Consider the following 24,523-nt stretch of genomic DNA (forward strand, 5'->3'; position numbering starts at 1 on the left):
CTTCCTGGTAGCTGTTTTTTCTCTGCAGGGGAGGCAAAAGTCAGACTTGGAGGCCAGGAGGGAGGCAAGGAAGGATGTGGGAGATGCGCTTGGGATTGTCCTTTGGAATTCGGAGGCTCCAGTACAGCTTCCCACAGGAAGCAGCCAACACACTTCAGGTGGGGGAAGGGCGACCTCAGCATGACCAGTGACCTTAATGGGCTAGTCACCCTACCTTGTCACCCTTCAGTGACTTTCCCACTGCCACCTGCTGCTTGGCTGGCAGCCTTGGGTCCTGGGCAAAGGTGTGAGTTCTCTGGTACTTTGCTTTCCTATCTTGCCGCTCTGGTTCCCTGGAATAATCTGATTGGTTGATTGTTGATCCTGGTGGACACTGCTCAGATCTCGTTTCTCCGAAGTCACTTCCTTTTGCAATTTGCCCTGACCTACTTATCTTTGAGTGGCTGCTGGAAGTTTTTTTGCTTGTTTCCAAAGGTAGGGAAGATCTTCCAGCTTGTGTGAGACTGGTTTATGCTTCAAGATAAACAGAATCCAGTCTACCACTGGCTGTAATTTGAACGATCCCCAGTTAGTCAGAATGGACAGAGGGAGTGTTGGAGAAGGCGCCTCAACTTACCCTCTACCTTTCCTCTGGGTAGCTATGTGCTGTACCTCACAGTTGCCATTTGGTGACCGTACTGGCTACTTTTGCCTCTAACTCAGCAGTTGGAGGTCACCTATGGGTGCACCAAGCCCAGCCAGGAAGATGGGTATGACAGCCACCCCTGGAATCTGCAGATTATTCAGGAAAAGGAGTGCTGATCTGTCCATAGAATTGGAAAGTGGCCTCCAGCTTCCTCCCAGCTGACACTGATCCATTGTGGAAAAGTCGTGTTAGTTAAATAAGCCATTCCCCCAGGGAGGAAGAATCATTTAAAGCTTTTAAAAAAATTTTAAAAAGTACACATTCCAGTTCATCAGATGCCTTCCCACTACTCCCCAGAGGATAGCGACCCATTCAGCATGCTCTTTTCAACAGGATGGAAGGGCTGAGGAAGGAGCCTAGGACAGCTGCTCTGGCCCTGGGGACTCGGCACACCCCGTTAGTTGCTCCTCCTCTTCAGCCCTTCCTTTACGGTTAGGGTATGTGCCGCTGTGTTCGTTCTGGGAGTTTTCTTTTCTTAACTTTCTGTGACGTTGCCTAAAGGAGGTTTTACTATTTAATGACATGTTTCTGCTTGGTCTCTGGCTTCAGGAATAAGGACAAGAGTGGCAGCCAGCCCGCTTGCCTGGACCACGTGCAGGACAGGAAGGCCTTAACCCTCAAAGCTCACCAGTCGGAAAGTCACCTGCCGATAGGTAGGTATGGGGGAGTGTCTGGCAAGAAGGTGGTGGTGTGGCCCTGGATGACCTTGAGCTTTTCCTGCCCAAACAAGCCGCCGGGTTTAAAGACTCCTTACCCTCATCTTGGAGGGAGGGTGTTAGAACTGTTTGGTTTCGGCACGCTAAGCTTGATGTTTCATGCATCCAAGCATTTAAGTCCCATAACCAGCCTTCAGAGAGGGCACAGTTATCCTCATTTTGCATCTGGGAAAACTGAGGAATTGAGGGATTTAGTAGGAGGGTCACCTAGCATTTGTACCCAAGATTTTTACATTTTGAACCCTTTTGATAAGCAGTGGTCATCATGATAGAAGAGCTCTTTAGCTGCTTCCCGCCCCCGTCAGTGGGCTCAGGTGGTCCTGGACCTGCTAATGTCTGCTGTCCGCAGACACCTGCTGTTTCTCTGTGTTCTTTTCATGGCTTAGAAGGAGGTAGGGCATGAGACTTGGGAAATCCATAAGCATTTAGTACCAGTGGGAGGGTATTTCTTTTAATAAGTAACCTTTCACAGGGTCACTGAGTGATTTTTCCCCCAGGGCTTATCTCCGTGTGTTTAATCTTCCTGCATCTCTTGCTCTCTCTTTAATGCTGCCTGAGATCCACCCTGACTTTGTGACTCAGAGCCCTTAGTGCTGTGCGGCTGAAGGTTTCTATTTCTTCTGACGGGATTGTGCCACTCACTGCCCAAGACATGTTTCCCTGTCCTGACTGTCCCAATATGCTATGACCACAAAATGGTGTTAGAGCCCAGCCCCTGGAATTTAGAATCACTTCTAGAATGAGGTGGAGCCAGGGAAGCCTTCACAGTGTTCTTGACCGCCACAAACCAGACCTGGAGTGAGAAAGTCACGGTGTTTTCTTTTGTGGCAGTGAGGAGGAACCCAAGGGCGTAGGGTAAGAGCTGGGAGCGGTCACTCCGGTTTTGTTTTCTGTTCTCCAGACAACTGAGCTTTCTCTGACCTTCTTTTCTCCTCCACAGGCTGCAAGCTGCCCCCCCAGTCTCCGAGTATGGACACAAGCCCCTGCCCCAACTCTCCTGTGTTCAGGACTGGCAGTGAACCCACTCTGAGTCCGGCACTGGTACGAAGGTTCTCTTCAGATGCTAGGGCAGGGGAGGCACTTCGGGGATCAGACAGCCAGCTGTGTCCCAAGCCACCCCCAAAGCCCTGCAAGGTGCCCTTCCTCAAGGTTCCCCCCTCTCCATCTCCCTGGCTCAACTCCGAGGCCAACTACTGTGAACTGAACCCTGCTTTTGCGGCGGGCTGTGACAGGGTAGCCAAGCTTCCCTCACAAGCTCACGACAGCCATGAGATGCTGCTGACAGCCAAACAGAACGGGGCCTCGGGTCCCCGGAACTCTGGCATCAACTACTCGATCCTTGATGGGGATGACCAAGGAAGACATTGGGATCCATTGGCAGCACAGACAGATGAGGGTCAGGAGGACAAGACCAAGTTTGTGCCACCTCTCATGGAGACCATGTCGTCATTCAGACCCAACGACTTTGAGTCCAAGCTTCTTCCTCCAGAGAACAAGCCCCTGGAAACAGCCATGCTGAAGCGTGCAAAAGAACTGTTCACCAACCACGACGCCAGGGTCATCGCTCAGCACATGCTGAGCGTGGACTGCAAGGTTAGTGTTCTGTGGCTGTCCCCTTCCACTGTTAAGAGGGTCTGCCTAGCCATTCTCCACCTTGTCATAGGGAACAAAGCCAGACAGTAGTGCAGGTGTGGAGGTTTATTTGCAGGGTGGGAACCACAGTCAGAGTAACCTTTGCCCAGCAGGAAACTGGCAAACTTCACCTAGGACAGAGGGAGGGCAGGGCTGCCCCTGACCTCCACCTGCTAAAGACAAGAGTGTCTGCGACTCCTACCTCCTTAGCTAAGAATTCCCCTCGGTCATCAGAGCTGGACCCGCTGGCCATGAAGGAGGATAGCAGAAAGCCTGGTTGCTGGAGTGTCAGGGCCCTTGTTATTTTATCCTATTATGCATTATACTTACATGGTGTGTTTATTTTATTTCCGATATGATCTTTATGATAATCATCTTCAACTTGATTTTTTTTACGAGAATTGTTCAAGTTAAAAATTCATAAGGTGCAGATTAGAAGAAAAGATAAAATCCTACAAAATTCAGTTTTCAGGGTCAGTGGGATGTCTCATCAGGTATATACAGCTGGCTACTCAGCCACAGCCTGAATACATTCCCCAGAACCCACATGGTTAAAGAGGGCCGGCTTCTGCAAGTTACCTCTGACCTGTACACACATCATGACTTCTATACATGTGTACACACACACACACACACACACACACACACACACACACAAATGTAATTTAAAAATTTCAAAACTCAGGCTGGAGAAATGGCTCAGTGACTAAGAGCACTGGCTGCCCTTCCACTGGACCCCAATTTGATTCCCTGCACCCATACTGCACTTTCAACCATCTATTAACTCCAGGTCCAGGGGATCTGACATCCTTTCCAGTGTCTATGGGCACTAGTCACACATGTGTTTCATAGACATACATGCAGGCAAAACACGCATACACATAAAATAAAATAAAAAATTAAAATCTAATTTTAGAAACTCCCAACTTCCTAATGCTTACCCCTGATAACCCCTGGTATGTGGAATGCCAGGCTTATTAGCATTTGTAAATAACACTTTAGCATACGTAGATACAATTCCAAGCCTGTGACTGTCATTCCATGTTTTTAAAAAGGATTTATTTATTTTATGTATGTGAGTGCTGTTTCCATGCACACCAGAAGAAGGAGGCATCAGATCCCATTACAGAGGGTTGTGAGCCACTGTGTGATTTTTTGGGAATTGAACTCAGGACCTCTGGAATAGCAGCCAAAGCTCTTAACTGCTGGGCCATCTCTCCAGCCCCATCCTCATTTTTAATAGTGGCATTTGCTTCAGGAGCAGTTGATCTGTGTATGTAAGCTCTTGGTATTCCTTAGATAACGGGCATCTTGGGCCTATTAGCCCACCTTCTTGGTGTATAGCAATTGATATTTAGGCATTTGAGTGAAGGATAAGGCCTCAGTGAAATCTTAAGCTCCATTTCATTCAGCTCAGAGAAGGCCATGAGTTTCAAAGGTTAGGTTTATTCAAAAGCTGGATTTTTCCTTCCTGTGTCAGGAATCCTGGCTGTAAATCTAATCTCCTAGCAATACTGCAGGGAGTTTGGGGGCTGATGAAGAACTCCCAAAATAAACTAGAGGGCCACTGAATGGCCGGGGTGGAAAGAGCTCTTTTTCTGAATCCAGGACTGGAAGGGTCACTATGACCAGTGTAAGTCGGTGCCCCTGGCTGGGAGTGTCATCCATGCTATTAGAGGAAGGACGGGGTGTCCCTGATAAGCAGGCTCCAAGGGGAAAGCCAGGGAGTGAGACTGTGTGAAAGAACAGGATGGTTGACTCTGGTGGCCGGGCAGCCTTGTGCAGAACACTCCGGTAGGCAGATAATTTGCCATGTTAAATAAATCCTTACCTAATGTCTGGTGGCTAGAGGACTGAGCATTCCTGTCCCAGCAAGTCAGTCAGGCTGGGCCTTGTGTCTGAGTGTTCAGTACCATGCCAGTAGGCCAGAGGTGAGTGAGAGTCACACCTAGTGTGAGCCTGCCTACCCACTCACCCACCCACAAGCCCCAGGAGGAAGCTCCTTGTACACACAGGGGTCTGTAATTACAGAGCAGCTCCTTTCCTGGGGGGTAGTGAGCCCTTGGCTGTCTCTGGGGGCTTCTGAGGGCTTGAGTGTCTAGAAGTTGAGAAAGGGCAGATGCCTGCCCACTCCTTACAAGTCTGGAGCTGTATTTGACATCCTTCAAAGGAGAGCCCAAGTCTGATGTCACTTGACATGTATGCCCTGAGCATTTCATCCTCTTCAGCCTCCTCTCGTATCTGGCTTCAGGTTTCATTGAAAGACAGGTGTATTGGGCGTCCCCAGCAAGCAGGGAGAGAGCAGCCTATGCACCTCACGAGCAAGGCTCTGCTCAGCCGTCTGCATTCTTCTCTTCCATCCTTCCTTCATCTCCCAGAACTACTAGCAGGCACAGCCAGTGTCCCCAACAGGAAAACTCCTTTCCCACTGTAAATACAGCAGCAACGAGATGGCGCTGCCCAGGAGCCAGAAGCAGGCAACGGAGCAGCATCTGGGGCCGTGTACCCATCCCCACCACAGCACATGGTTCAGGAACAGCTGCTTATTAAGGGCATCAGGATAGTGGGTGTTTCTGAGTACACCGGAAGCTGGAGCTTATCTGTGTCCAGCACCCCAACTCAGGGCCCCTGCCACCTGCAGATGGGCACTGCTTGTGCCTCTCTCGCCCGGGTGGAGCACAGCCGCTCTGCCCACTACTGTCTTTGAATGTGGAAGTGAAGTCTACTAGTTAAGAACTTGGCCTTTATGGATGAATCCAAGTCCCACTATGGTCCATTAGCAGCTGCATGGTCCTTGTTCTCTCTCCACTTGTGGAATGGAATACCACCTACCCAGGTGGTCAGTAAAGTCTGAGATTTGAAGCCCTGGGCAATGGGCTTGGCCCAGAGTAAAGCACTAAGTGTTGATCAGTATTACATGTTCAGCCTTGATTGAGCACCTGCCTTGTGCCAGGTTCGCTGGATCTCTGTCCTGGCCGGACCTGCTGTTTGGTGGGAATGGGAGGAGAGGAGATGTGATACTTGGTCCACAGTATGGCCAGGAAACGCTCTGGCAGGAGTGGCTGGACTCCCTAGGCTTGAGCAAGGGCTTGAAGCTAGAGATCATGGCCAACCGAGATGACTTTGGAAGGCTGAATAGTTGGCAAGTGGAATGCAGAAAGTATCTTGCAGGCTTGGAGGCACATGTGCTATCAAAAGCTGTGGGGATGGGAGATGGTCTAAAAGGATTCATTTCTGGATCAAAGAAGAGGGGGGATGGGATGGGTTGGGAAGGGCCTGATTGCTATCCTCAGTGTTTCCAAGTTTCTGCTTCTGGCCTTATACAGGATCTTGCTGTTATAGCACGTTACTATCAAGCTAGGGAAACAAACCCATGTGTGTGTGGGTGCAGGTCTGAGACAGTAGAGCCAGAACACCTTGTGACTGGGCCTGGCAGTCTTGGTAGCTGAGAGAAAGGCCAGGCCAGGTCCCCATCAGGAGTCCTCAGGACACCAGTGGTCTTGAAGCAGTGGAATATAGAAGAATGGGGTCCAAAGAGTGGTGGCAAGTAGGAGGACCAGAGTGTCTTACCTTAGGAAGCACAGAGCCCATCTGGTGCCTGCCACATGTCCAGACCTGGGTAGACCTCCTGAGTCCCAGGGTCACACTGCAGTACGTCAGTGAGCTAGTATGACCCCAGTTTAGAGATACAGTGGACTCCACTGTAACGTTTCAGTGTGTTATATACTAAGAAATGGCCAGGTCTGACATCCGATTCCATTCAAATGTGATTATGCACGTAAGAAATGAGATGGCAAAAAAATAATCACACTGTAAAAAACTGAAAGAACGAATTTAATCAATGAAGAAAAAAAGCAAAGAACTGGGTTGGGATGAGAGCTGGCTTGGACAAATAAAGATTTTCTTTCAGGGAAACCTCTGTGGAAAAGACGTGGGTGTGTAGGTTTCCAATCAGCACATATGTTTTTAATGGCTTCCAGCCGTAAGGTACACTTACTGCACCCAGGAGAGGCGTAATTAAGGGCAATAGCAGGCAGCCGTGGCTGTTAAATGAGAACATGAATGGTAAGGCCCAGAGCAGAGGGGAATTTGGATGACACATTGCATTTCCACCAAAGAGACTTGTGGACTCCACACACACTCACAGCCTTCTTGTTGGCAGCAAAATGTCCTGCCAAGATCCAGCCTGTGGCAGGGCAGAGCCGAAACATGATTAGTTCCCTGGCTGGGCTTGAATGCATACTAAATTTTCAGGCTGTTTAGGAGTTCCATCAGTCCTTGCCCACTAAGCTTGTGTGTGTGTGTGTGTGTGTGTGTGTGTGAAATAGTACACATATGAAGGTACATATGCACATGTCAGTGTGTGGAGGTCAGAGGACAGTCCCTCAGGTGTTCTGAGGATCGGGGCTTGCCACGTAGGCTGGCTGACTGGTAAGCCCCAGAGTATCTACCTATCTCTGCCTATCTTTGCTGAAGACTAGGAGCCCACACTGCCATGCCTGTCTTTTTACATGGGCATTTGGAACCAACTTCAGGTTCTCAAGCTTTACAGCAAGCAACGTATCGACCAAATTATCTTTCCCAGCCCTTCACCCAGTTTTTACATTTTATTATGTATATTAAAAATTCTTCAAATATCATATATAAGGAACACTTCTCAAATCTAAGCACATTCCATCCCATCCACAGGGTTTCCATGTACCGTATTTCTTTCTTTCCTCATGCTGAATTAACACGGGCCTAACACACTTCCTGAGCCAGCGAATGTTTCCTTGCCTCCTGACAGGTTGCTAGGATACTGGAAGTCTCTGAAGACATGAAGAGGAGCATGGGTGTGAGTTCAGGACTGGAACTCATTACCTTGCCTCATGGACGCCAGCTGCGCCTAGACATTATTGAAAGGTGAGCATGCTGTCTCTGCATTTCCCACACGGTCCGCTCCTTGCAGGTATCCATGCAGCAGGATGCTGAGGGAGAGAGGAGCAGCATCAGACTGTCTGGATGTCATTCCAGGGTGCACAGGACTCTCCTCAAGCCTGAGCTATATAGCATACCTGGAGATGAGCGGACAGTGCAGCCCAAGGCTGGGCCATCACGCCCTCCTTGCCCCATTCCTGACGGTGGCTGGAAAGTGGCCTTGTTTGAACACTGTACTTTCCTGCTGCTTTCTTCCTCTCGGGAGCGCCTCACGGAGGCTCTGGGACTTAAGACCTCTTGACGACGTAGTTAGGATCAGGAAGACTGAGGAGAACAGATTCTGACCTCTGTCTTTCAGGGGTGAACAGGAGGGGTACTGGGGGTCCCCAGGCTCTGAAACAACACTGCCATGTTACAGAAATGCTGCAACCCCTGGGACTTAGTTTCTTTGCTTGTTGCTGTACTAAATTACCCTGGTGAAAGCATCCCAAGGAAGGGTTTTTTTTCAGTTCACAGTCCCTCATGGTGGGGAAGCCAAGACAGCAGGAACCTGACAGATGTGGTTACACTGGGTCTCCAGTCAGGAATGCAGGCTGCTGCTCCTTGCCCTTCTCCACATACAGAGCGGGTCCCCAGGGTTATGTCTTCCCTCCCCAGTGAATAAAGTCCCCCAGGGGCACATCTACCAGCTGATTCTAGATTCTCTCAGGTGAAGGTACTGAGCACCACCCTGGGTGTTCATTAAAACACACAGGAATCCATAATCTCAGTACTTGGGGCAGAGGAAGGATGATTAAGTCCAGCCCGGGCTACGTAATAAAGCCTTTTCACTAACAATAAACAAACCACGTAACAAACCCGTAAACCATTGAACATGGAATGCTTAGAGATGAGACATGCCTTAAAGACAAGAAACACAAGACTAGACTTTGCATATTAAAACAAAAGCTGGCATGCCTCCCCCTCAGAAACCCCCACCTCAGCTCGTTAGTGTGCCAATCATTTCCCAGCGCCTCGACTGTCACAGCTTCCTTGATATTCTTGGGCACAGCCCTGGCCAATTGAGTTTTCTATGGCGCAGGAATGTGCTTAAACCACTGACTGTTGTGGCCACTGTATGTGGGTGGCAGAGGGAACTGAGAGATGAAAAAAAAGTAAATTTAAATGTTAAAAATATCTACTTGTGCAAGCAGCTTGTTGGCCTCTGGGAATAAAGGTTGTATTCCACACAACTTTACAAAAATAAGTATGGGGTGACATGTCTGTAACTCCAGCACTGGTAAAGCAGAGGCAAGAAGGATCACAATTTCCAGGCCAGTCTGTCATATACGGAGAGTATGTCATATATGCAGCAAGTCCAGTCTAGGCTATATATGGAGACATGGTCACAACAAATAAAAACAACACAAAAGGCTCTGGAGGCTGGGGTGGCGGGGGTTCAGGAGGGGGGTTCATGTGTTAGGAAGCTCCCTCTAACTTTGTCCAGGCAAGCTTTGGGGACTTTCATGTCCTACTGAGCCACCTGCTTTTCCTGACAAGACTTCTCACGTCAGCCTCCTTTCTCCTCATGCCCAGTAGTACGCCTCACTTCCCCCGTTGTCGTCTGGGTAGAGTGATCACCCTCACTTCCTCATTCTGAGTAGATACACTGCAATCTGGAATCTCCAGACACCTTTCCCCACTCTGGCACTGAGACACAGGCTACTCTCTTGTCTTCTGACTCCGAGACACAGGCTACTCTCTTGTCTTCTGACTCCAGCTCCGTCAAGATCCCCCGCTTTTTACTGCTTGCCTAGAATCTTGTACCCTAATTTGTTTCTATCTATCTCTGACTGTAGGATCTATTCACAGAGTCTGGGGGGGTAGTTTGACTAGTTACAGTGTGTTAACTAAATAAAGGCCAAGGTCTAAGGAGCCCTGAACTGCACAATGACTTCATTTTCTTGATCTGGAATCAAACACAGATTACTCTTGACATCTAATTTACTGCCTCATTCACAGGCAGGCTAAGCTGGAAGCATTCTTCCAGTAAGATGTGGGTACCACTAGCTGCTGGTCTCTGACATGTAAGCCACAGACTGAGTCATTCACACATACCACTAGCACCAAGAAGTCCCGCTGCAGATGGTGAGCAAGTGATTGTCATTAGCCAGTTAGCCACTGATGGCACACCATATGGATGAAACAGGGGAATTCAGTTCATTGGTAGTGGAAAGAATCACCTATAGTGTGGGGCTGAAATAATGTTAATACGTCACTAAGAGATACAGCTCTTCAACAAATAAATTAAGTTTATCCTTTGGGAATCTAGTTGGATTCATTGGTTAGAAGGACAAGAAATCAGGAATAGGACATAGTTGGGAGAACAGGAAAGAGATGGGACAAACAGACAAGATGAGTCAAGGTTTCTAGGCCTGGTGGGGACAAGCCTGTCAGTTACAGCTTATACAGGGGACTGAAGCAGAGGACCATAAATTCAGTAACTGAGGAGGCAAATTATGAGACCCTGACTCAAAGTTAAAGGTTAAGATGGGCAAGGGACATAACTCAGATGTAGAGTGCTTCAATCCCCAGCACCTTGGGGAGGGGGATGAAGGGGTTACAAATAAAGATAGAGATGGTGAGTTATTTTTGTGCCCATAGTGTATTTTACAAGCCTTGCCCTTGCCTTTGCTGATGAGTACTCTTCTCTCTGTCTCTGTCTCTGTCTCTCTCTCTCTCTCTCTCTCTCTCTCACACACACACACACATTCAGAGAGAGAGAGAGAGAGAGAGAGACAGACAGACAGACAGATAAACAACAGAGCTCATAACTCAGTTACTAGAATATAACAGGTAATAGAATTGGGAAGGCTAGGCATGCGCTGAGTCACTACCACCTCTGCTCAGTAAGGGTGAGAGAACACCCACCTAACTACAGAAGGAACACAGCTGGGAGCAACAGGAGAGTATGACACTGGAGTTTCAAAGGCTTGGAGTATCTTAGAAATCATAGCTACAATTTTACTTCCAGCATTTGCACGCTAGCCTGAATAACTAAGACAATTTTGGCCCAGTGCAGTAAGTTCCTGGGTTCAGATTATAGAGGGAACAGGTCACTGTCTGAGCTTCCTGCCACCGAGAGGCCTGGCACATAGGATCCCATTGTTATGTACAGAAGAGTCCCTGAGTTTCCTGCCCTAAGGCTCTTGAATGTGACCCTTGTAATTTAGGGTGAGAAAAGAAAAGAATTGGGGGCGGGGGAGTAAATACTCTGTTTTATTAGGGTCTGACCTTACATCAAATTCTTGTCCTTCTGTTTACCTCCCCAGTCTCTGTGTCATCAGTGTTGGAGCTGCAGAATTCTCTTCTTGCCTCCTCTCTCTTCTCTTGTTCTGACAGGCATGACATCCTCCTGAATCAAGTTCATATCCCCACCCCTTGCTCTCCCTCTGTCTGTCCTTTTCCATTCCCACTAAGTGGAGCTCCAGTCTTACTTAGGGGTAGCATCTCCTGTATGTGGGGGACCTAGTATCTCCATAGGAGTCTCATGGTAAGAGGGAACATGTAGCTACATGTACTTCTGAGATCCTCCTAACCAGGAGGTTCAATTCATGGTCCCATGTCCAGCGTTGAACCTGGGTATGTCCTAGGGTATCTTACTTTCTGAATTCATAGTGGTTCTTTGCCTGGCATTGATGGACTTTATTGAGATTAACTTTCCAAACTGGCTCCCAGCCAGGCACACAAATAACCCTCCTTCTGGATGATTAGGGCCATTTTCTCCTCATCTTGTTGACCCAAACCCGACCCTTGGTCTTCTATTTAGACACAACACTATGGCCATTGGCATTGCTGTGGACATTCTGGGCTGCACAGGCACATTGGAGAACCGAGCAGAAACCCTCAATAAGATCATCCAGGTGGCTGTGGAACTGAAGGACGCCATGGGAGACCTCTACTCTTTCTCAGCCATCATGAAAGCCCTAGAGATGCCTCAGGTGAGATGCTGCTTTTGTGCAGCCTCCCACACAAGTGTACATTGAACACTCATCGAAGAGTTCTGTACCATGCACATCTGACTGCTCTGGCCAACCTCCAAAAAATAGACTAAATTTTAGTGAAAGTCACACAGGTTACAGGCAACCAAGAACACTGTCCTTAGTATTTTGATTGTTATAAAAACACTGGTAATTGTTGATAGTTCAATATCTCATCTTTAATGCATAATAACAAGAGTTAGCCTCACTAACAAGCAATATTCCTAAAGACTCAGTCAGTGTAAGACACCATGCTGAAGTTTGTGACATGACAGAGGCTGTATCCACTTGTGTCATCAGGGATGCTAGTTGGGTTAATGACTGGGGAAACCGAGGCATTTAAGGAGCTTGTATCAGAGAATCCCTAACCTGTGGTCCTCGATCTGTGGGTCACTTCTTTGGGCATTAAAGACGTCATATGTCAGACATTCTACATATCAGATATTTACATCATGATCTGTAAACAATAGCAAATTATAGTTGGGAAGTAACATTTATGGTTGGGGGGGGGGTGACCCTAACACGAAGAACTGTATTGTATCCATGAGGAAGGTTGAGAACCACTGCTCTAGATTTGACTTTTCTTCAAGTATCCTCCCTAAGGTACTTAAGGCAGTTGTCTAGTTCTCACTGGTCATGTAGCTCCAAGCTACAGTATCTCAGGTAGGGTCTCTGACTTTGTCTGCATGCTGGATGCTTTCAGAAGCCTAACACAATGGGCTTTCATTGTGAAGGAAGTGAGATCTGCTGTCTTGACTACTCGGGTCTGCTTTCCCTCATGTGAGCACTTAGAGAACTTGAGTAGTAGTGTCAGTCCTGCAAGCTAGATCCAGCCAGCAGTGCCAACACTGCTGGGTCTTTATTTCAGCTGTTTCTGAGACACATATTAGCTCTGAAATCCTGCCAGGTGCTCATAAATAGCCATCCATGCCACTGAGGGACACAGCTGCAGTCATATGTCCTAGAAGTCAGAGCACGCTTAGCACATAATTTTCTTTATTAAAAACAGACAACAAAGATGGACCATCTTAAAAGCAAGATACTGAACAGATTAAGGGCCCTTACCAGAATTTCTTAGACTCACATGGTAGGGAAAGCCCACTCACTAGTTGTCCTCAGACATACATACAAAAAATAACTACAATGAGATACTTGTGTTTAGGAGTTTATTCATTTTATGTATAGGAGTACACTGTAGCTGTCTTCAGACTCACCAGAAGATGGCATCAGATCCCATTACAGACGGTTGTGAGCCACCATGTGGTTGCTGGGAATTGAACTCAGGACCTCTGGAAGAGCAGTCAGTGCTCTAACCACTGAGCCATCTCTCAAGCCCTGGCATTTATTTATTTTTTTAAGTACGAATAGATACACATATGCAAACGCTGTGGGATAGGTCATCAAAGCAATGTAGGACAGGGTATAGGGGTGACATTTTCTCTCACCTCACAGCTGCTCTGAAAACTTCATGCTCATCATAATTTTTTTAAAAGAGCCTTTCTGAAACAATAACTTTTCCTTCTTCCAGATCACAAGGTTAGAAAAAACATGGACTGCTTTGAGGCACCACTACACCCAAACAGCCATCCTCTACGAAAAGCAGTTGAAGCCCTTTAGCAAAATCCTGCATGAAGGCAGAGGTGAGCATAGGAGGGCAGGGTGGATGTTGGGTCTCCTCAGGTCTCTCCTGTTAGCAGTTCCTGTTCTGTTCCTCAGAGCTTTAATGGGGCACATACTAAGGCCCTGTCACCTGCAGGGCTGATGCTGGCTCAGTTTTATGCTCACACAGTGGCACTGCACGTATAGCTCTGCAGTGGCCCATGAAACCTGGTTGACCAGTTGGATCTGTGATTGACGGTCAACAAAACATGATCTGGAACTTTCTTCCTCATTCCTCAGAATCTACATATGTCCCAGCAAGCAGTGTATCAGTCCCACTGCTGATGCCTCTTGTGACTTTAATGGAACGTCAGGCTGTCACTTTTGAAGGAACCGACATGTGGGAAAAAAATGATGAGAGCTGTGAAATTATGCTGAACCACTTGGCAACAGCCAGGTTCATGGCTGAGGCGTCCGAGAGCTACAGGATGAATGCCGAGAGGATCTTGGCAGGTAGGAACTTGTTTCTGAAATCCTCTCTGAGTAGGGATTAGAAGGAAGGGAGAAAAGGGCATAGATGCCCTCAGTCTGAAAAATGACCAACAAAGAAGATTAAGGTGTAGATATTACATTTCCTACGTCATTGCTTCCTATTTTGATAATAGGAAGAAATGGCTTTCATTGTGGCATCTGTGTGTAAGGCAGAGGTAAATTTCAGATATCTTTCTTCAGGGACCATACACCCCTTTTTTGAGTTGGCATCTTTCACTGGCCTGGGACTTACCATGGAGGTTAGGCTGACTGGCCAACAAGTCCCAGCTACCCTTCTACCTGTCTCTCCAATGTGGGGATTTGAGGTACATACTATGCTTTAAAATGTTTTTTTCAAGCTGTGCAGTGATGGCACAGAACTTGAATCCCAGTACTTGGATCGCTGTGAGCTCGAGGCCAGCCTGGTCTACAGAGTGTCAAGGCAGCCAAGTCTACACAGAAAAACTCTGTTTTGAGAAACAGAATTAAATAGATATATATGTTTCTATTTAGGTATGTACACATCATTGAGTGACAGTGCATAGGGAGCCAGAGGCATCGAGCTCTTGAGCTACGTAGCTGTTAGCAGCCACTCAGGCCTACAACAGCCGTGCATATTCTTAACCATGAGTCATCTCTCAGGCAACCAAGACCAGCTTATTATTATTATTAATGTAATTTCTACCATACACGCTTACCTTCACCTCCTGTGTCTCCCTATGTAGATCACTTTAATTATTGTTACATACATACATATATATATATATATATATATATATATATATATATATACACACACACACACACACACACACACACATGTAAATATAACTACTGAGTCAGCTTACTGTTGTTCATATGAATGTGTCTAGATTGGATCCCTGGGGGACTGACTCTACTCTTAGCAGCCATTGATTACCTATAGTACTTCTTCTAGGGCTGGGGCCTTATAAAACTTTCCCCGTCCACTTTGGAATGTTAGCTGGTATTACCATCCTACAGGTCTTGTTTAGGTAACCATATTTTTGGGATTTCATGGGTTCAACTTCCTATCATATGCAGAAGACAGTACCTCATAGTCTTGGTCCTCTGGCTCTTCATCTTTCCACACCCTCTTTCTTCCTTGATGTGCCCTGAGCCTTAGGTCTAGATTGGATTGTAGATGTACCAGCTGAGGGACAGGCAGCCCACAATAAACTATTCTCTGTATTTTGACCACTTGGGGACTTTTTTTTTTGATCCAAAGCAGCTTCTTTGATAAGCAGCACGTATCAGGGTAGGTACTTACAGTGCTGTCAGGAATTAGAGTGATAACAGTAGGTTCTCCCCTGACCTCATCACAGGAAGTTGATTAGGTTTACAGTACTAGGACAAATTCCCTCCTATTGAGCATGCCTTTAATCCAATTAAATGGCTGTTGGTTACCCCAAGATATAAGGGCCACCTTTGTATCCTTAAAAATATCTGCTATGATATTCATAGTTGTGACTCACAGGCTTTAAAGCTGAGCAAGACTTTTAATTGCGTTTCTCCCTAGGCAGCCTGTTAAAGCATCTACAGATGCTATGCGAGCTAGTCCTCATACAGACTTCTGGGTCAATTTCTTGCCTAAAGAATGTGGTATTTTCAGCAACGGGGTCTTACCTTCAAGTTCTGGGAGTCTCTTGAACCCCTTTGACCAAAGACTCCGAGAGGTTTCCTATGCCTGGCCCTGAAGTTTGTTAGATTGACTATGGCTCTTGGGAGTATTATCATTCCAAGTGGCATAACTTGGTTTAAATTATTTATATATGTATACACATATACTAAGTGAACACAAAATGTTTCTCTATAGTTATTTCTATCATCCTTGGTGGTTTTTTAACTGAGAGCAGTGGAAGAAGAGACAAAGCCGTCTCCGTCACAGCACCTGTGACCTGCTGTTCCTCTCCAGAGCTCCCCACTACCCATGGTCCCTTTCATGAGGCATTTGTCTTTCTAGGTCTTGTTTTACCCACCTCAGAATAGTGATTCCTAGTTCAATCCAGTTACCTACAAAGTTCATTATTCCTTTCTATGCAGCTGACTAGTATTTTATAGTGTATATGTACCACAGTTTTCTTCTCCATCAGTCCAAGGGTACTTGGTTATCCCCACTGCCTAGCTATTGTGAAGAGCACACTGAACATGTATCTGTGTAGTACCATGTCAGGTCCTTTGGGTATATGCCATGGAGTGGCATAGGTTGATCATATGCTATGTGAGCATTAATCACAATTCCACCAACAGAGAATAAGGGTACCCTGTTTGCCACATCCTTACCAGTGTGTTTCTTGATTTACCACTCTGACTAGGGTAATGAGTGTAAGATGAAATCTCAAAGTAATTTTAATTTGCATTGCTAAGGATGGCGAACACCTTTAAAGGTGTTTCTTGGCTATTTTTGTTTCTTTTGAGAACTCATTTTGTAAAATTGGGCTATTTGTCTTGACTGTTTTACTTCTGAATCTTAATCCTGTCAGAAGCTTTTTGGTTATGATGTCTCACTTGTCAACTGTGTCGCCCTTAACATGCATCACTGACACAGCAAGCACTTTGCTGAGCTGACTTTCCCCAACCTAGAGTTCTCATACATATGAGACTGTCCTGGAATTCCAGATAATTTGGGGGCTCTTTATCTCCTTTCTTCTGTGTTCTGTTGAGAGACAGAATAAATAAAAGACAATGTGAAGAAGAATGTCCACCATTAGTACCTGGGAAGGTGTTTTTATCTAGACTTCATTGTGTTCTTGCTCCAAGTGTCCCACACTGTTCTAGTCAGGGTTTCTATCCCTGCACAAACATCAAGACCAAGAAGCAAGTTGGGGAGGAAAGGGTTTATTCAGCTTACACTTCCACATTGCTGTTCATCACCAAAGGAAGTCAGGACTGGAACTCAAGAAGATCAGGAAGCAGGAGCTGATGCAGAGACCATGGAGGAATGTTACTTACTGGCTTGCTTCCCCTGGATTGCTCAGCCTGCTTTCTTATAGAACCCAGGATGGCACCACCCACAATGGGCTGGGCCCTCCCCCACTTGATCACTAGTTGAGAAAATGCCTTACAGCTGGATCTCATGGAGGCATTTCCCCAACTGAGGCTCCTTTCTCTGTGATAACTGCAGCTTGTGTCAAGTTGACACAAAACCAGCCAGCACACACACATATTGGAAAGTGCTGTGCAAACTGAACTTTAGGTTTTGTAGAAGAGTGGCTTCCACAGAGTGGTACTCACAGATGTGGTGTGTGCTGCATTAAGCTAAGTGGTGATGCTCAAGGGCTTAGAGAGAGGAATCTCAGCACAGTGGGTAGGTGTAGAGTGTGCTGTGGAAAGACACTCAGAAAAAAAGTAACTGATTTGCTCAAAAGCAGCATGTACGGATGACTTCCAAAATGGGGGAAAAAACAAAAGTTCACTGTTTTAAATAACTGTTACCGATTGTGAGTACAGGATCTCATAGATTTGTGGCTGATCTTACATTTGATATATAGCCAAGGATGAACTTCTTGATCCTCCTGCTCCCATCTCCCAAATGCTAGGATCACAGGTGTATGCCACCATGCCTGATTTATGACGGAGAGTGAACCCACGGCGGCAGGCATTAGGCTAGGCAAGCATTCTACCAAGTGAATTATGTCCACAGTCCCCTTTGTTAATTATCAAAGTCACTTGGAACAAAGCAGCGATGGGCTGAGTTGGGAATTCTGCCCAGCCAGTAAAACTGGCAGCCTGGAAGTATCAAGTATCCTAAAACTATATACATTTACTAGCATAAATCAAACTTTACAGCTAAGATAGTTGAATGATGGGACAGGTAAACTCTGCATCAGTCACACTGCTACCAACAACTGCAGACAAGGAGCCAGTCACCCCGACTCTTCACAGTACCACAAGCCCACAAGGGATAGACACAGGCTTAGTGAGTTGACTTAACTTTTTGAAGCTGGTCAGATGCCCCGCATTTTTCTGAATTCTGAGAGGAAAATCTTCATTTTAACTCCTCTTTAAAACAAACTTTCGTTTGTTTAACTTTTAATTTTAGGCGGGCAAGGACTGAATTTACCTGTTTTGTCTTGGTTAGATTTCCAACCGGATGAAGAAATGACTGAAATATTAATGACTGAGTTCCAGATGCGATTGTTGTGGGGCAGCAAGGGTGCCGAAGTCAACCAGAACGAGAGATATGACAAGTTCAACCAGATCCTAACCGCCCTCTCACGGAAACTGGAACCTCCTGGAAAGCAGGCTGAGCTGTGAGGACCTTGGGGCACTACCTGGAGCTTCTCCAGTTCCACTGGGAATACTTATCATCCCATAAATAGCGTGCAAGTTTAACGAGATACAAGCTGTTAATACCCGTAGGGTATTACATGTGTAAATTGCACAGAGCACACTTATTTATGAATTGTTTAAATTACTACTGATTTTTAAATGAAAGGTAATTTATTATTAAGATAACTATTGCTAATGTTGATCAGCAGATTTAAGACCTAGCTGTGTTGCTGGTTGTTAATTATCATGGTGTTTGACCATCTTAGTTTTAATTCCATGTCAGATAAATGTAAATAGAGGGATTTAAAAGAAAAGCATGAAACATTGAAGAAGGTATCAGTTATATGATATTCTTTGACTATGAAACTGTAAATAGTGAATCGAAATATATCTTTTTGTGAAATAATTGTATCCTGCCTCTTTAATATTATCTCAATTTAGCATTAAAATTCTAATTCCTGGGTTCTAAGGAACATTTTCCCCTATCCCCATATTGTATTAAACCAAAAGTGGCTTGCAAATCTAGAGTTTCTGCTGCAAGAGACAGAGGGAATATTGAGCCAAAGGAGTCCTGTGTCAAAAGAACTAGGTTCAAACTCAAGGGCAAGTTCTTGCTAAAGATCATACTGCCATTTTAGTTCATGACACAATTGGTCTGTGAGTTGGCTTTCTCCTGGAAAGCCCTCCCAGGCACACTTTGGGCGGTGCTTTCCTTTTCATGCTTCTGGTATCCCTTAACCCGTTTGCGGGTTACTTTCTGCAAAATCAACTTGAGGGAGAAAGGTTTTATTTTGGCTTATGGTTCCAGAGGGGCATGAAAGGTGTGGGTCAGGCAAAGCCCCCAATCACATTTTCAGACACACAGGGACCTGAGTAAGAACAGGATGTAGGGTCTGACTATAAAAACAGCCCAATCCCAGCGACAGATTTCCTCCAGCAATACTACTTTCTAAAGGTTCTTCCCAAACAGCACCAACTCAGAACACAAGTGTTCAAATACATGAGCGTTTGGGGGACATTTCCACCATGCTAATCTCTGAGAAGGCAAACCCTAACACGTTCAGAATGTGTAATATTTGCTATCCTTTGCATCAACTGAAATACATAGAGAAGCATGTGAACTGTTTCCACTAGCTGATAAATACACAAATCTTGCGGGCTCATTTTTTAATGTTTCTGGCTTTCCCCCAAAATAATACTGTCTAGTGTTTAAACACCATTTTTCCATTGTAAAATGTTTAGAATACAAGATTTTAAAATATTCTGCCACCAACAATCAAAGACTTATTTGTTTTCACTTTGGTTTATTTGAGACAGGGTCTCCCTGTGCAGCCTTGGCTGTCCTAAAACTCACTGTGTAGACCAGGGTAGCCTCAAGTTTACAAGAGACCTGCCTGCCTCCAAGTGCTGGGCCTGGCTTGTTTTCCTATCTTTTAAATATTTAAATCACACTTTAAGGTTTCTTCACAACATTAAATAGTCCTTAAAGGAATGATTGATTGGTTACAGATATCACACTATAACACTGTCATTTTAAATACACTGTCCTAGTTTGCTTTTGTGTTGCTGGGATAAAAAATTGGTTAAAACAAACTTGGGTTGAAGAGGGCTTACTGTACTTACAAGTCTGTCAGCAAGACAAGCCAGGGCAGGAACTCAGTGTAGGAATCCTGCGCCGTTTCCTGCGTCTGCATTCTTACACAACTCAGGACCACCACCTACATTTGGGCTGTGTTCTCTCACATCAACCATTAATCAATAAGATGTCCCATAGACTACTCTGGTGAATACAATGCCCCAGAAGGGTTCCCTCTTTCTGGGTGACAATCTATATCAATTTGACAAAATAATGAGCGGAGGTTAGTGCTGAGTGTTTTTCACCACTGCCCTTTTTTGTTTCTAAGATAGTCTTTCACTATACCTGGGGCTGATTTGGCTACAGCAGATAGCTTCATGGATCCACCTAAATCCATGCCTCTTGAAGTCATAGTTCTCAAGCCTGGTGTTATGTGGGTGACAAGGAACCACTCAGGTCTCTATGTTTATACACCAGGAATTTTGTACTGAACCACTCAGCCACCTCAGCATTTACTATACTTCCTTCCTTACTTTCCCTTTTTTAAAGAAAGGGTCTCATGCAGCTGAGGTCAGACTCCAGCTCACTGCGTAGCCAAGGATAAGCTTGAACTTGAACTCCTGCTCCTACCTCCTCAATGCAGCGATTACAGACATATGCTATCCCATCCAATCTATATTTGTTAATTGTTGCCATGGGGGAATATACATCTACTTTGGACAATATAAAGGTTCAGATATCTTTAGAAAGCTCTTTCACAAACAAACACTAAACAATTGTTAATCTGTCTTTTAATGCAAGGTTGAGCTTAATGATAGAAAAACTACTGGAATACTCCCTCCCCTCAACCCTAAAAGGTACAACAAAGCTAAACAACCTATCAGTAACCCTGAAGAAAAACACTAAATTCACCCCAATGAACGGAAGAATCGAGGAGTAGAGCTTGAGTGACACTATATAAGTGGGGATCCTACTTACTAAATAGGGTTGTGGCGGGGGTCAGGGGACATCCTACTAGCAAAGGGAGGATAACTGGTTCCTAGATAAATCCTGGCTCTCCAGAGACAGAAGCAAAATGTAATTATGTAGAGACTGAGGGGAGTTTAGTAGAATTGACTTACATGCTTAAAGAACTAGGAGGTCCCACTGCCAGGCCATTTGCACACTGGAGACCCTAAAATGCTGTCGTCTTGCTCAGTCCAACTCCAAATGCCTCAGGATCAGGAAAACTGATGGTGTAACTTTCAGGCCAGGGCGAGTCCCTGCTATCAGTACCTGAGTCCAAAGTCCATGGGAGTCCTAAAGCTCAAGAGCAGAGAAACATCCCAGCTCCGGAGAATCCACTGTCCCTGTGTTCATGCTCTGCCTAGGCTTCCTGCCAGGTCAGTGCCCATCTACGCTGTGGTTGAATTTTCCCCAACTCACATGCCAGCCTCTAAAAGCAACCAACACACACAGTAATACCTTCTCTCCAGTGTTCTAGGTCTCCCTTAATCTAGGCAAATGGGACACTTAACATTAACCACCACACAACAGAATATGCCTGTATCCACAAAGAGAAAAACTGTAATTTTCAGTGAGGTTTTGCAGTCACTGTTCTCATTAAGGTCTTACAGTAGAACTTAAAAATATATATCAAAACCAAGATATTGATTGTGATCCATGTTGATACAGCCTACTAGATAGATTCACATTTGCCTTGCTAGACAGAAAAGCTCAGTATGAAGATACAGGTTGACTTAAGAAACTATTGCTAGGCTCTTGCCTTCTTGCTCTGTCCCCACCCCACCCCCACCTCTCCATGTGCTCACAGTCGGCCTCTACTCTCTGCCTTTCTCTGTCTCTACTCCCTCAACCCCACCCCTACGTTCTGAATAAACTCTATCTACTGACCTGCCTGCCTGCCTATCGATCTATCTATCCTTAGGACTTTAATACATGAAGGCAACACTGCTACTCAGAGGGGGCAAGGATGACTTCTCCAAATTCTTAAACAACTGGCTATGCAAACAAACCGAAAAAAAATAGTTCTGTGTAATACAATTACAATCTAGATAAATGAGCCCACATGTAAAAGGCAAAAATGAGAGCATCTTTTGAATACAGAAAATCCCTTTTTACCTTAGAAAACTAAGAATTCTAAGATTTTACTTTTATGTGTGTGTGTGGGGGGGGGAGTGAACACTTGAGTGTGTGCCCATGGTGGCAAGAAGAGAGTATCTACTCCCCTGGAGCTAAAGTTACAGGCAGTTGTGAGCTGCCAGATGTGGGTGCTGGGAACTGAAATCAAATCCTCTGAAAGGGCAGCTCCTGATGGGAACTGCTAAGCTTTCTCCAGCCCAAGAGTTTTCTTGAAATCGATTTTTTTAAATAGTAGTAATGAACAAGTAGTTAATATAAATTAAAACAAACTATCAAAAGACTAACGGGGGAGGGGGCAGGCTGAAGCTATTTAGAACACTGGCTGCTCTTAGAGGTCCTGAGTTCAATTCTTAGCAATTACATGGTAGCTCACAACCATCTATAATGGATCTGATGCCCTCTTCTGTCATGTAGGCATGCATGCAAATAGAATACTCACATACATACAAATAAAATCTTAAAAACAGACATTACCAACCCTTAAAATTGACAATATTGGTATGACAATATGGTATCTGAATAAAGGTTCCCCGCCTTCTGCTACTAACAGCTATGTACTGTTCCACCCACACTATGCTAGGACTGGTCATTGTGATCAGAGCATAGGAAAGATACGGTGTTATATCATACCTGGGATTAGGGTACAAAGACTTCAGATTCCATTGTGGCTCTTCGCTCTCTTGGACTACTCACTGTTAAGAGGTTACAGTGACAGTGTCACAGGGGAGCAGTCCATGTGGCAAGGAGTTAAATGACTTTGGTCAGAGTCCAGCAAGGAACTGGACCCTATCAACAAACTAAGAATTATCTTGCGTGGGTTTTTCAGTCCTGGGAGAGCCTTTAAATACAACCCATGAAAATATCTGAGTCAAAGCAGATATCTAGCTTCCCTGTGTTTCCCAGCACAAATGGTACCATTAGCATCCTCAATACATTAAGAATTTCCACGAAATACAACTAACCAAAGGGAAAGAAAGTTCAAGGATTAAAAATGGACTTTTCACAGAAGAGGAAATACAGTATACTTGTAAAGATGTCCAATATGAGTAATCAGAGAAACCCAAACTACAATGAACTTCAATATCCTTTGAACTGAAAGATCATAATGCCTGACTCACAAGAGTGCCTTAGAATGTAAAACAGGTTACTCTTATACCAAAATTACTAGCACCTCAAAGCCCATCATTAGTGCCACACCTAAGTCTTCCTAAAAAGCACACCAACTAGGGACCAAACATTCATATAACATGATCCTATGGAGACCACATACAAACATATAAATTAGGATGTCTACTTCTAGGTATAGGTTTCAGAGAAAGTACTGTGTCCATAAACACATCTATGGATATTCTCAAGCAACACTGTTTAGAAAAGACAGCATTCAGGAAATAGCCAAAATGTCTACCAAGATAATGTGTAAATTTTATATTTGGATAATAGCAGACTACACACAACAATGATATCATGGATGTGGATAATCTCACAATGAACCTTTGGTGGAAAGAAATATCAATATTAAGACACAAGAATACCCAAAGTATATAACAAGTAAGTTGCTAATATATCCATTATATCTATAGTATACAAACAAGTATATTATTAACCAATGGATAATCAAGTAAAATGAGCTTTTACTTTTCCAATATACTATGCTAAAACTACCAAGAGATAAAAGCATGCCAAATTGCTAGTCATCTTCAGATCCTTTGTTTCCCCAGTGGATAAATAGACTCTTGTTTGCAATGGTCAGCACAAGGCATGGTACCTCCCGGCACTCCATTCAGCGAACCACCCAGTGGTTTCCTCTTCTGAATTCAGTCATGAATTTCCTAACATGGTAGCTGGCACCTGCAGAGAGGAGTCATGGGGTGATGCCCCCAGACAGTATAGCACACTCTGGGTGCTGACTATATGGGCAGAACAGTAGAGTGGGGAGAGAGGCGGCGGTGAGATGGTGAACACTAACCTGTCTGGTTTCACACCCAGACTGCACTTCTACACTGGCTAATCAGGAAGCCATGAGCTGTCAAATAGCTGCTGGGATGCAGGACAAAGCCAGAGGGAAAACTTCTGAAGGAAAACACACCGGGCAGAAGGGTTTCCTCTGGTTCTGAACCACATCAACTTGGTCCTCTGAGTGGGTCAGCAGAGGTGGACTTGCAGAAGGAGACAGAATACTCTGGAGACCAACCAAGTAGAGGGAAGAATATGACAGCTGTGCCCTGTCATTTGAAGAATTCTGAGTAGACACAAATGCGCAAGGTGGGGCTGCTCTCCACTCTACACATTAAGTTAGCAAATAAGGCAAAAAAATTAGAAGACCGTGCTAAGGGGCATCACTGCAATGTGGAGGGGCCCGTGCGCCTTTCCTATCCCTCCAGTTGCAACGCAAGCTGAGATCCCACCTTTGGCCCCT

General features: G+C 45.3%; 1 protein-coding gene across 3 annotated transcripts in view; it reads left to right on the top strand.

Moving 5' to 3' along the window:
• BCAR3 (BCAR3 adaptor protein, NSP family member) overlaps positions 1-18,717 on the top strand; it is a gene marked incomplete at its 5' end in the record, with an annotated part of 105,253 nt that extends 86,536 nt beyond the window's left edge. For all 3 annotated transcript variants that reach the window (XM_080916289.1, XM_080916290.1, XM_080916291.1), the window contains 7 exons: positions 1,235-1,338; positions 2,342-2,994; positions 7,820-7,935; positions 11,759-11,930; positions 13,498-13,609; positions 13,869-14,081; positions 18,199-18,717. In XM_080916289.1, coding sequence (XP_080772415.1) covers positions 1,235-1,338; positions 2,342-2,994; positions 7,820-7,935; positions 11,759-11,930; positions 13,498-13,609; positions 13,869-14,081; positions 18,199-18,374 — 1,546 coding nt within the window. In that variant the 3' untranslated portion in view covers positions 18,375-18,717. The remainder of the gene's footprint in view (positions 1-1,234; positions 1,339-2,341; positions 2,995-7,819; positions 7,936-11,758; positions 11,931-13,497; positions 13,610-13,868; positions 14,082-18,198) is intronic.
• Positions 18,718-24,523: the final 5,806 nt, after the last annotated feature.

The sequence above is a fragment of the Micromys minutus genome, assembly GCF_963924665.1.
Source record: "Micromys minutus genome assembly, chromosome: 4".
Classification (NCBI taxonomy): domain Eukaryota; kingdom Metazoa; phylum Chordata; class Mammalia; order Rodentia; family Muridae; genus Micromys; species Micromys minutus.